Source organism: Podarcis pityusensis (assembly GCF_964106645.2).
Source record: "Podarcis pityusensis genome assembly, chromosome: 14".
Taxonomy (NCBI): Eukaryota; Metazoa; Chordata; class Lepidosauria; order Squamata; family Lacertidae; genus Podarcis; species Podarcis pityusensis.
Window position 1 is genome coordinate 11,568,659 of NC_138039.1, and position 13,272 is coordinate 11,581,930.

Here is a 13,272-nt window from a genome sequence, read left to right on the forward strand (position 1 = left end):
TAATCATAGACGATCAGCAGTGCCCATTATTGCAGCAGTATAATCATGTGATAATTGTATCCAGAGATAGCTAATAGCTTATTGAACTATTCTTAGTACGATATTCACAGTTCTGTATTAATTATCAACAATGAGTTTTGCCAAAGTTGCCTGTTGTCAGAGCTTCCTCCTTTCCTCCCACCCCATCCCTCTGCAACCATGGAGTCTGGTAGAAGTGGCTTTCCCCTGCTTTATTCGCGCTTCACCTCCGTAAGCTTATCAGCGCTTGTGAAGTCGGCGAGATCTGCAGCTATGGTTAATGCTTCAAAATCTCTTTGCTTCTTGCCGTAGAATCGTTACTTTGAGAATCCTCAGGTTATCCCCGACAACACTGTTCCTACTCCAGAAATGGTGGGTATGATCACGACGATCGTAGTGAAAGTAAATCCAGAACGGGACGACAGCGAAACGAGAACGGTATGTATAATACATGACTCCAGCTCGTAATAGAACCCTGTGGTTTACGGTGCATCTGCGTTGGCATGAAGTGAATATGAACCTTGGCAGTGCCAAGATGGGAGACAGTGGAGAGCCCCACCTGAGCAATACATCTATAAGCAATAAATATATGTCGCCTCCTGTCTGCCACCTGGTGGAGGCTTCATTCCAAGAGTTTGGTTACCTCTTTTCATTACTGGACACCACTCCTTTTGTTTTTATTTAGCATTTCTGACCCATTCAGTCTCTCACTCCCCTATACAGCATCGGTTTCTGTCCTTTCTGCCTCTCCTTTCTCTCTCACTGACTTCCCACGGGGGTTGTGAGTCCTCCTAGAATCATAGAGTTGGAAGGGACCCTCAGGATCATCTGGTCCAGCCCCCTGCAATGCAGGAATATGCAGCTGTCCTTTATGGGGATTGAACCTCCGACCTTGGCATTATCAGCACCATGCTCTAACTGACCAAGCTATCTCTGGTGCCTCAGATCCCTCCCTACTCCGTTGCCCTGGCCAGGCACGCTCTTTATGGCAGCCCTACTTTCCTTCATAGTTTGTCCTATTCCCTTCTGTCTCTTCCTTTGTGCTGCTTCATGTCTCTCTGCTCTGTCTTTACCCTTGTCTTCCTTCATTCTTGCTCCCCCCCCCTCGCCTTCTGTTTCCCGTTGGGAGTGACAGCCAACAGTCTGGTGCTGCTCTTTCATCTGAAGGATGTTCTCTGCATCCTCCGCTTGCCCAGCATCATTAAGCTGTTTGTCGGGTCTTCAACAGGGTCACATGGACCAAGTTGGAGCTTGAGAAAGAAAAAAAAAAGTCGGTTAAAACTTGCAAGCTGTATTGAAACAAACAGATCCAAGAAAGCAGCTGTCAAACTGTGTTTCATGCTAACAGCTTTAAATTTTTTAAAATCCCATTTTAAAAGAGACGTTTGTGGAAATGTTTGCCCTTCTGTTTTTTTTCCAGCATTCAATAATTCCTCGAGGCTCTCTCTCCTTGAAGGTGTTAGCTGAGCTGCCCATTATTGTTGTCCTTATGTATCAGGTTAGTACTGGAACGCTTCATATAAATAACTTGGTTGTGTCTAAATTTCTGCCCTGTCTTCTAGCCAAACTTTAGTGCTTCCCCCTCCCCTTATCTGGCATATGAATGAAGGGCCACTGTAACTTTTGGGGCATCAAGCTGCGAACTTACTTGGGTTGCAGGTTTGTTCAAAAACTGCCTTGTAAGCAACAATCATATGTCTCTCATCACAAACTCTTTTCTTTTCTTTCTTTAGCTGTACAAACTGAACATCCATAACGTGGTGGCTGAATTTGTACCCTTGATCATGAATACAATTATTATTCAGGTGTCCACACAAGCAAGGTAAGGTTACATAACAAAATCTCCTGGCGAAGCCTTTTTACATTAGCCATGTAAATGGTAATGTTTAAGCTTTAAAAAAAGAAGAAGCACCATTCATGAGGTAACTTTTTTTTAAAAAAGAAAGGCAAGACTAAATCACTGACGTTCAATTTTCAGGCAGCATAAACTTTACAACAAGGAACTGTATGCTGACTTCATTGCTGCACAGATAAAAACGTTGTCGTTCTTGGCCTACATAATAAGAATTTATCAGGTAAGTTCCATTCGAGAGGTTTGAGCATTCTTGGACAGGTGGAGGCAGAGAGTCATGCGTTCCACTAGTTAACAGAACTTTTTTCGATGGGTGCATAGGCTGTATCAAAAGAGAACAAAATAAGAAACCTTTAAATTCCATGTAAAAGTGAAATACTTTTGAAACCCCAAAAAGTATGTGTAAAACAATGTTTTGTATTAACACAGGGAGTGGGGAAAACTTTACTGAACTACAACTCCCATCAGCCCTAGTAAGCATGGCCAACGACCAGGGATTATGGGAGTTTTTGTTCAGCAGCACCTGGAAGACAAATGATTCTCCACAAAGCCATATAACTGGGGATTTCTGAGGATTCATAGGAGGTAGAAGAAAGCAGGAATTCCCTCTCCTTGCTTTCCTTCTCACCCACTCCCCAATTTTGGTTTTTGTTTGTGTTTTTGTGTGGATTCCTATCCCATTCTCAGCTTAATACAACCACTCCACCACTTCTGTAGATGGGGCCTCGGTATACACAGTGGAAAGTAAGCCTTATTGATGCCTCTACCAGGGTGTGATTCAGTTGAGATTTTAACCTATATATGCCATAAATATAGCTGGAATGTATGCATCTATATTTTTACTTTTATCAGGAATTGGTGGCCAAGTATTCTCAGCAAATGGTAAAAGGCATGTTGCAGTTGCTGTCAAACTGTCCTGCAGAAACAGCTCACCTGAGAAAGGAGCTTCTCATTGCAGCCAAGCATATTCTGACCACGGACCTGAGGAGCCGTATGTCCCTTTTGCATATTTTAAATAGTTGGAATACGTTGTTGGGAAAATGGTTAGAGGCGGGTCACAAAGTATGGTTTTGTGTTCTCAGTGTTACGAGTCCTCTCTTGTTAAGGTTGCTTTATGATTGCTGCCAGAGTCAACTGGGTGCAATTAGCACAGCAGTTTCAGAGCTAGTTTGAGTTCGCTTCACTTGGCGTGAAGTGGATAGAAAATCAGCCATGCCTATGAACTGGAACCGGTCAAACAGGTCAAATCAGACTGCTGGTACCTGGGAATTTAATATCTTACATTGGTAAATGTAAAATCAACTGGAATCTGCCAAGTTAAATGCAAAGTCCTCGCCCCCCATAAAGTACTGGTGAGCCTATAGAGTGGAAAAACAAAAATTTTGAGTTTACACTACTCTTCCACAGCTACTTTGTACAGCAGAAATATGGGATTGTATACAATGAAGTCGTTCTCTGTTCTCCACCCGTTTTCTTATGGTGTGTGCTGGATAAAACTTGTTTTTGGATTGTCTAAATAGATCTATAAAATCGTGATTTGACAAAGGTATAGCTTAGCTTAATTCTGCACATGGGATCCAGCTCTACAGACCCCCTAATCTTGCACTTCCCTTTAAGGATTGCAGTCTTGATAGTAACTTAATTGCTAATTAAGTGTGTTTATCTCATTAACAAAAGCATAATGATATGGAAAGTAACATCTATGTTTGACTCTTGAAAGGGGCATGTTAATCTCCTTATGTTTCTTGCTTTCATGTTCTCAGTCAAATCTAGCCGACCTCACAAGGCTGTTGTGAAGCAAAATGACATAAAGTAAAATGGCATGTACACCACCCTCAGCTCTTTAAACCAATGAGAGAAATTAACGGTGTAGAAATACACAGTTTCAGAAGCACATCTTGGTCAGATCTTTCTATACTAGTGTTCCTTAATACATTTAACATAATTTCTTAGGGGAGTATTTCTGCTGATCTGCAGAGGAATGAGAAGGCTCTAAATGTTTGTATCACTCCAGTAAACTCGGGAAGGGTGCTCAGAATCAGTTTAAGGAAACAAATATTTGCAAACTAAGTAAATACCTGCGGCATTTTTTCATTGAGGAGAGCAGCATGTTAAATTCACTTTTGGCAGAACTGCCAACTTCCCGAGGATTAAAAGTCATGCTTGGTAGGCTAAATTTTGCAGGAAATGTTTGATTGGTGGCCCAGTAGTTGGACTGCCTTCTGCATTAATTAAAGCTGCTTAATAATTCTTGTTTTGTTGCCTCTATCATGACAACTTTCTCTTGTCACTTTTCACTACAGAATTTATTCCGTGCATGGACAAATTGTTCGATGAATCCATACTAATAGGCTCTGGATACACGGCCCGCGAAACCCTGAGGTGCGTAATGAAGCTTGTTCTCTTATCTGTTAACGCTGCCATCGCATGGGATGTTTTAGCGGGTGCACAAGATCATAACCAGGTCTTTGTCCTACCTGCGCTCCCATTTATTGGCTGAAGAAGGAAAAAAGGCAAAAGGGCTGCTCACTCATTATCTCTCCATGTGTACATTATACCCAAGGAGGCTGTAGGAGGACCACACCTATAGTCCCTACTCACGACAGGCTCCTGGCGTCCCAGTCCCCTGGTGTCCATACATTAAGGGAACTGTTAGAAAGGAGAGTCTACAGCTCTGTGCATTTTGAGATCCCCAATCATGTCTGTGCTTATGCTCTACTTCTCAATTGTTCCTGAATGTGCAGATGGTTTGGCATTGCTGGCAGGTGCAGTCCCTCTCTTCTCTCCATTGTGTCTTCTCTACAGGTGGTCAGCTAATAAGTTAATGGTTGTACAAGGCATCTTTTCTTGCATGTGCCATGATGGCTGTTTCTACTCTACTAAGTTTGGTCCCCAAGACGGTTAGATGGCGCCTTTTATGCCTTCTTCGGCAACTCCTGCAGCCAAGATGGTGCCAAATGTATTGCTCTGCTTTCCTTTGGATTACATCAGTGGTGTCCAAACTTTTTTCAAAGAGGTCCAGATTTGATGATGAGAAGGGCCGTGGGGGCCGACCAAAGGGCCAACGAAAGTTGTTGACTTTTTTAGGATTGAAGTTTTTGATCTTTTTTAAAGGGTTGCAGTTGCTGAGGTTTTTTAAGGATTTTACCCCAGGAAATAAACTACAGTGGTACCTCGGGTTAAGAACTTAATTCGTTCTGGAGGTCTGTTCTTAACCTGAAGCTGTTTTTAACCTGAAGCACCACTTTAGCTAATGGGGCCTCCTGCTGCCGCTGCGCCGCCACTGCACGATTTCTGTTCTCATCCTGAAGCAAAGTTCTTAACCCGAGGTAATATTTCTAGGTTAGCGGAGTCTGTAACCTGAAGCGTATGTAACCTGAAGCGTACGTAACCTGAAGCATATGTAACCCGAGGTACCACTGTACCACAATTTATTAGGCCCCCGAAACAGACTTTGGACATACCTGGACTACATCAATGAGGCCAGGACTGGGGCCTTGCCATCTGGGCAGCCCAGGACCTCCATGCACACTGCCCAGGCTTGCTCCCTAGAGAGGTCACTTGGGTGCTGCTAACAGCGGTTTGACTCTATCCCGGAGGTGTACTCTATTGTCTCTCAAGACAGACAGGTGCCAACAACCTCCACCATCGGAGGCAGGATCCCTCTGAATACTAGTTGCTGAGAATCACATGAGTGGCGAGAGTTGCTCTTGCACTCAGGTCCTGTGTGCATGCTTCTCTGAGGCTGGCCACCTTGAGAACAGGTTTCTAGACTGGGTGGCCCCTTGGCCTGTTTATTAATTGCAATGGGTCTTCTGTGAGTAGGACTAGCATTGGTTACCACTCTTTCACTCCTCATCACTGTGTGTTGGACGTCTATGTTGGCTTCACACATATCAGCTCAACACACAAACTGGAGATATTACGCTAACGTAACTAGTTTATTTGTTCTTTGTGTATTCCCAGGCCCCTTGCATACAGCACTTTAGCAGATCTGGTTCATCATGTCCGGCAGCATTTGCCGCTGAACGACCTCTCCCTTGCTGTCCAGTTATTTGCTAAGAATATTGATGACGAATCATTGCCCAGCAGTATCCAGACCATGTCATGCAAACTTCTGCTAAATCTTGTGGACTGCATTCGATCCAAGAGTGAACAGGAAAATGGAAATGGCAGAGACATCCTCATGAGGATGTTGGAGGTACTGTGGCATTTAAAGTAGGGGTGCTGGAATGAAAGTATTCATTAAAATCACATAGCTGCTCAGAAACAAGGCCTCTGTGCTGAGGAGGTGGGATTAAATATATAACTAAATAGAAAAGGTAGATTGACCTACTTGGGACCGGAGGCGCTATTCAACAAAGTTTTACTTGGAGCAGACCCATTGAAATGAATGAATGTTTAAGTTAGCTCCATTAATTTTAATGGATCTACTCTGTGTTAAAACCTGGGCTCATGCATTTGCTGCTTCTGTTTTGTGCTGCAGTTTCCTCCTCCTGTTTAGGAGGCAAGCCACCGGTTGTCATTACATCTGAATGGACAAAACTATGTCTTACACTCACCCTTCATACAGGGAATGGCAAACCATAGTTAGAAGCTGCTTTGTAATCCCAGTTTGGAGGGCAAGTTCAAAACCATAGTTTGTCCGGCTCTAATGGCAAGTGATGGTTTGCCTTCTAGCAGAGGGAGGTGTGTGTGCGTTTGAATGCCAGTATCATTCCGGCCTCTTTCACTGGTTGTCGGATTTGGTGTTACACATAGACTCAGATGATGAATCTTACTTTGTTGTGACGGTGCTTCTCCTCCAGGTTTTCGTCCTTAAATTCCACACCATTGCCCGCTATCAGCTCTCCGTGATCTTTAAAAAGTGCAAGCCGCAGTCTGAACTTGGGGCAGGAGAAGCCGCTTTGCCCAGCGTGCCGGCTGGAGGAAATGCCGCTCCGGTTCCTGTTCCGTCCCCTGCTCCCACCACTCCCGTGGCCCCTGCCCCGGGGCCTGTCTTTGAGAAGCAAGGGGAGAAGGAGAAGGAAGACAAGCAAACATTCCAAGTCACGGATTGCCGAAGCTTGGTGAAAACCTTGGTCTGCGGTGTCAAGACGATTACGTGGGGTATCACTTCTTGCAAAGCTCCTGGTGGTAAGGTGGCATGGTTCGAATTTTACCTGGGCTTTTTTCCTAGGGTGGTGCAACCTTTTTTTTTTTTTTTTAAAAAAGCAATTTATCATATGGGTTTTAGTTACCCATTTATTTAAAATATGCATATGAGTATATCAGTTGCTGGAAACCTCAAGAGAGGAGAGTGTTCCTGTCCTTGGGTGGTGGTTGCAGGTTTTCCTGTAGGCATCAGGTTGGCCACTGTGAGACCAAGATGCTGGACTAGATGGGACATTGACCTAATCTAGAAGGACTCTTTTTACGTTCTGGGTTATTATTTCCGAAACAAGAAACACACTTTGCGCTTAGGTGATGCATGCATGTGCTCTAGGTGAAATTCCTCCTCTATGGTGATGTGGGGAAAGGGAGAATTGGCTAAGATTCTGCTTGCTGTCTGCAGATTTTATTGCATTAGGCTTTGTTTGTGTACCGGTGAAAGGCCCCCAAAGCTGTGAACAGCGTATTAATACAGAAATACAAGCACCCATTTTAAAAATAGTCGTATGCATATTTAAATGTGATGCCTGATTAATTGGGGGCAAGTTTTAGATTCAATGTTGTGGAGCAGATTAAACTGTGGGATCGATTAATTGTGAGCAGCTCTAGTTTTTCCCATTTTGTTACACAAGTGCACACTTTTTAACAGTAAAAAGTAATTTCTCTTTCAATTCCTTTTCTTCTTTTTTCAGAAGCTCAGTTCATTCCCAATAAGCAGCTGCAACCTAAAGAGACACAGATATACATCAAGCTGGTCAAATATGCAATGCAAGCTTTGGATATTTATCAGGCACGTATCCTAGCTGTTGTTTAATTGCTCTGTAATTTTAATCTCCGTGTCTTATTCCAAATCATTTTTAAATTTGCGGCTTTTCAATTGCTTTGGATATTTTGAGACGGGAAGCCAGTACAAATGGTGGTGGGGATGCATGTTGACTTGAATCCTGTCTTGTGTCCCCGTTGCAAAAGGTTCAAATAGCTGGAAATGGGCAGACGTACATCCGAGTTGCAAATTGCCAGACCGTCAGGATGAAAGAGGAGAAGGAGGTCCTGGAGCATTTTGCTGGTGTCTTCACAATGATGAATGCTCTGACTTTTAAAGAAATCTTCCAGACGACAGTTCCATACATGGTTGAAAGAATCTCTAAGAACTATGCCCTTCAGGTAGTATGTTTCGTGTACTTGATAGTAGTGTGAGCCCTGACAAAAACTTTCTGTTGAGCTTGGAAGATTTCTTTGTTAACATGCCACTGTGTTGTCATTCTGTTGCCTTTACGGCTGATCCAGCCTTTGCCAACCTGGTGCTCTCCAAATGTTTTGGACTTCAGTTCCCATCAGCCCCAGCCAGCATGGCTAGGCTTGTTGGGGCTGATGGGAATTGTAGTCCAAATCATCTGGAGGGCAGCAGGTTAGCAAACGCTGGGTTAAGCAATAAACTACACTAAGTTGAACTGACAATAGCTCTTGTCCTCATTGGAAATGGACAGTGGTTTGGAGGAGCTATTATTTGATGCATAGCTTGCTACTCTTGTTTCCTTCTTGTGGAATCAAATGGGATGTCAGTGAAATGAAATCTGTAAAAAGACAAGCTACTTGAAAACAATTTGAAATCAACTCAGTGACCGATAATATTAAGCAAATGTTTTTTTGAAAAAATAAATCATTGCCAGTGGTTATTCCTAATTGTTTCATTCTCTCCTTTTGACAGATTGTTGCCAATTCTTTCTTGGCCAACCCAACTACCTCAGCTCTGTTTGCCACAATCCTGGTGGAGTATCTCTTGGATCGGTTGCCTGAGATGGGCTCCAACGTGGAGCTCTCCAACCTGTATCTCAAACTTTTCAAGTTAGTCTTTGGCTCCGTTTCACTTTTTGCGGCGGAAAACGAACAGATGCTTAAGGTAAATGTTGCAAACAGGTAAAAATGGTGAGTTCTCTTAATGCGCCCAGGGTTGACTTCTGAAATGTAGGTGTGCATGTGTAAAGCTCAAAATCTCATGGGAGCTACCATAGTAGTGGTCGTTCCCATGAGATTTTGAGCTTTAGGCCGCAAGCCCATATACACTTACCTTGTAAGTCTTGCTGAATTCGGTGGGACGTATTTCTGAGTGGATTTGTGTAGGATTGCATTGTAAAGGAGGTGCACTCTCTGTAAAACATGACAACTTAAGATTGTCATGGTGGCTTCTTGGTGCATTCAAGGCTGCTTACGTTTAGGCATCAGGCTATAGTTTTGAGTTCAATTTCATTGTATGCCATTGTCTAACATACAGCGTAGCACAAAGTGATGGCCATGTGCCAGCCAGTTGCTGCTTTAAAAAGATTAAAATTACAACAACAACGTCTCTGTAACCCAGTTTACGTCATGATAATGAGAAAACACTGTCTGAGAGTTCTTTAAAGCCAGAATAAGTAAAGCCACTGTCTAGGCTCTCGATGTTACTGTTACTAGATTTTATATACAGTCAAACCTCTTCTTATGTCCGCCTCCGCTTGCATCCATTTCGCCCAACATCCGCGGCAAACCTGGAACTAACCGGGTTTGCCGCTGGTCGCGCATGCGCAGTGATCACTGCCTGCGCACAACGGCGCCTCTCTCAGCGAACCGTTTTGACCTCCGGGTGGACCTCTGGAACACATTATGGTCGCAGATAGAGGTTCCACTGTATACGTATGTATGTGACTTAAGGAGTACACCAATCAAAAGCAGTTTGTGACATAAGATAGGAAAGTTTGCTATTCAAAGTGGGGGGAATAGAATACATCCAGACTTACATTTGGATGAATGTAAGTTGTTATTCGGTTCCTGAGCAAAGTTTACAAAGCTGCTTTGCTTCCAATGAGAGTTTATTGGCACTGTTCATTCCTTATTGGACTTTGATGGCTTGCTGTTTTAAATACACAGTGCACTATTTTGTTCCTCTGCCAGGAAGTCCTGATTATTCACGGATTAATAATTGAACTCAAGCACTTCCTGTCTTGTAAAGGAGCCCCAAATGTGTAAGGCATCCTGCCTCTGATGCATTGTGTTCCCTTATTCTGCTGCCAGAACCAAGGTCACTTTCATTTTATAAACGGCAAATCCAATTTAAATGGTGTGATATACTGCCGTCGCCACTCCATGCCTGTTAAATTATTTGATTCTCAAGAATTGATGGTGTGGCCTTGAGTAGACAATTTAATTTGAGTGATGAAAGCTATTCGCAGCAATTGTGAAGCAAGGTCTAGGGCCTTTAGATGTTAATAAAACCCATAATTATTTCAGAGTTTGTACCTGGGCCGAGTCTTGTCGATCTGTCTTCTTCTTTTTTTTGTAATAGCTTGCACAAGGCTTTTAATTTCTTCTGTATTTCTAAGGATGCATTAATCCAAATTGTACTGTGCTAATTATGTTGGTCCCTTTGTGCATTGTGTGTTCGCTTGGTGCAGCTCTGTGTGAGAGAATAAGGAAATAGGATGACAGATGGTACGGCATGCTTCAGAAACGGGGGCAGAGCTCATTGGCTCAGTCCATTGATCCCCAGGACTTGGATTTTTTGGCTTCCCCTTCCTTTTATAATAGATCTCCACTTTATTTTAACAGTCATATGCCTTCTGGAAGCCCACAAGTAGTAACAGCTCTCCTCTATTGTTTGTCCCCTAGTGAGTGGCATTCAGTGGCACTGTTGCCTCTGGTTCCATGTAGTCATTGATAGCCTTATCTGTCTCCATGGATGCATCATTTGGTACCTTTTTATAGTTGGCCTTCCTTTTATGATATAATTTTACGCCATGTCCCTACAGTTCGTTGGCTGTCTTCCATCCAGACACAGACCAAACAGAAACTCGCTTGCTTTCAGCCAGGTTACTTCGCAAGCTTTCAGCAGAACTCTTCTTCACATTGGATATTAAGTAAAAAACAAAAATGGGGGGGGGGGGAATACCCAAAATCTGCTCACTTGATTTCCCAAAGTGCCATGGTGATGTGCGGGTATGCTTCCTGTTGCTTGCAGGAGAATCAAATGTCCTGGTTATGTATTTACTTTAACTTCCTTAAGCTTAGTAATTCATCCACCGCAGAATAATAGAGTTGGGAGGGATCCAGAAGGTCATTTCATCCAACCCCCTACTAAGCAACCTCTGCCATCCAACTTCTGGTTAAAAACCTCAAATGAAGGATGTTCCAGTGACCCAGGAAAGAGCCTTCATCCCTGGGAAATATTTTGCTGATTTCTTGTTAAACTGGCAGTGTGAGTGCACCTTAAGAAAAACCTCTGTTCTTCCGTTTTTCGATTTAAAAATTTTTTTTTGCAGCCACACCTCCACAAGATTGTGAACAGCTCCATGGAACTTGCACAGACAGCCAAGGAGCCCTACAACTATTTCTTGCTGCTCAGAGCTCTCTTCCGATCGATTGGAGGAGGGAGCCACGATCTCCTGTATCAGGAATTCTTGCCCTTGCTACCAAACCTACTGCAAGGTCAGAGCAGATGCCCGGCGGGGGGGTGGGGTGGTAATACATCTCCTTTTTATGTCCATGATTGTTGGTAGCAAATCTGGGATGTTATTGACGCCACCTGTCACATTTCAGGACTTAACATGCTGCAAAGCGGCCTGCATAAGCAGCACATGAAGGATTTGTTTGTAGAGCTCTGCCTCACCGTGCCAGTCCGACTGAGCTCCCTCCTTCCTTATTTGCCAATGTTGATGGATCCCTTGGTGTCTGCCTTGAATGGATCCCAGACGCTGGTCAGCCAGGGCCTGCGGACTTTGGAGCTGTGTGTGGATAACCTACAGCCAGACTTCCTGTATGATCACATCCAACCTGTGCGGGCAGAGCTTATGCAGGTAAAGATGCAGTTATCAGAAGGGACCTTTAGAGGTCAGTGTTTGCTCAATTATCTGGGCTGCTTTGCTTTAGCCTTGGCCATCTCTTTGACGGTGATAGAATGCGGGAAGAAACTTTCCTATTAAATGGGGGTTGAGTCCTCTTTTCGACTTTTGTTTTATGTAATAGCAAAATGGTCAGGTAATGCAGGTATGTGTAAAATATAGGGGTTTTAATTTAATTTAATTTAACTTTGTGAGGTCCTGAACCTACTGTGATACAGTCAAACCTCGGCTCCCAAACGCCTCCGTTTTGGAGCATTTTGGCTCCCGAAAACCTGGAAGTAAATGTTCCAGTTTTCTAACGTTTTTCGGAAGCCAAACATCTTAGACGGCTTCTGCTAGAGTGCAGGAGGCTCTTGCAGCCAATCGGAAGACGCATCTCAGTAGTCAAACATTTCGGATGCTGAATGGGCTTCCAGAACAGATTACGTTTGACAACCGAGGTTTGACTGTATTGAACTATGTCTTTGAGGTGGTTTGTGGGGAGTTTCACTTGTATTTTGAACTTTTCAAAGGCTTTCTGCACATTTTTTCTCTTCCTGTTTGTTGCTAAGTTCTGCCCCCCCTTCCTTCAAAGAATGTAAATGTAGGTTGTTGTACCCTAGAAAAATGTTAACATGAAATACTAATATTTGTCTTTCGGCCAAGGGTGGGAGACTAGAGAAAATCGTGAATTGTTTAGTCATGTTGATGTATAACAGGGATTATCTTTCTCTGTTTTTGTGTGTCTTCCCTCACTTTGCTGTGAAACGGATTTGAAAGTGTTCATGTTTATTTTTATTTGTTTTAATTGGGACCATAAGAAGCTGCTTTGGGAAGCTTTAATTGGGACCATAAGAAGTCAGATTGTTGGTCCATCGAGCTCAGTAGTCTCCACTCTGACTAGCCATAGATCTCCAGGGTTAAAGACATGTGATATTCCCAGCCCAGCCTGGAAATGTTGAGAATTGAACCCTTTTTGCATACAGAGCAGTTGCTCTGCCACTCAGCTGTGGCTCTTCCCCAAATTAATTAAGTTAATTTAAAATATTTTTGTACTTTTGAGCAAATCTGAGTCCAGGGTGGCTTACAAAACATGTATACATCACAATTTTCCGTAGTTCAAGGTGGCTTACAACATGAAAAAGATTCATAATTGCAACATAATGAAAGTAATCAGAAGCAATGACTAAAGCATGAAAAAGATACACAACCAAATTGAACAATTTCCACACTAAGTGTAAACTAAAGATACAAAGAATTAATAACAGAAACTACCCCCGGTCACCGCCACAAAGCCCCCTAAACTATATCCCAACTCTAGAGTCTGTTCAGCAGACTCAAGTATAGCATATGGCATTCTTTTGAACCAACACTGTTCTGAACTACACATGGATGTTTTAA

The 13,272-nt window shown here is 43.1% G+C and overlaps 1 protein-coding gene across 4 annotated transcripts in view; it reads left to right on the top strand.

Annotated features, from left to right (window-relative positions):
- The window catches only part of TRRAP (transformation/transcription domain associated protein), a 154,500-nt gene that overhangs the window by 9,448 nt on the left and 131,780 nt on the right, over window positions 1-13,272 (top strand). For all 4 annotated transcript variants that reach the window (XM_080980887.1, XM_080980889.1, XM_080980890.1 and 1 more), the window contains exons 8-20: window positions 331-456; window positions 1,439-1,516; window positions 1,752-1,840; window positions 1,997-2,093; window positions 2,723-2,861; window positions 4,174-4,252; window positions 5,837-6,071; window positions 6,679-7,006; window positions 7,714-7,811; window positions 7,991-8,185; window positions 8,730-8,921; window positions 11,314-11,479; window positions 11,591-11,847. In XM_080980887.1, coding sequence (XP_080837013.1) covers window positions 331-456; window positions 1,439-1,516; window positions 1,752-1,840; window positions 1,997-2,093; window positions 2,723-2,861; window positions 4,174-4,252; window positions 5,837-6,071; window positions 6,679-7,006; window positions 7,714-7,811; window positions 7,991-8,185; window positions 8,730-8,921; window positions 11,314-11,479; window positions 11,591-11,847 — 2,079 coding nt within the window. The remainder of the gene's footprint in view (window positions 1-330; window positions 457-1,438; window positions 1,517-1,751; window positions 1,841-1,996; window positions 2,094-2,722; window positions 2,862-4,173; window positions 4,253-5,836; window positions 6,072-6,678; window positions 7,007-7,713; window positions 7,812-7,990; window positions 8,186-8,729; window positions 8,922-11,313; window positions 11,480-11,590; window positions 11,848-13,272) is intronic.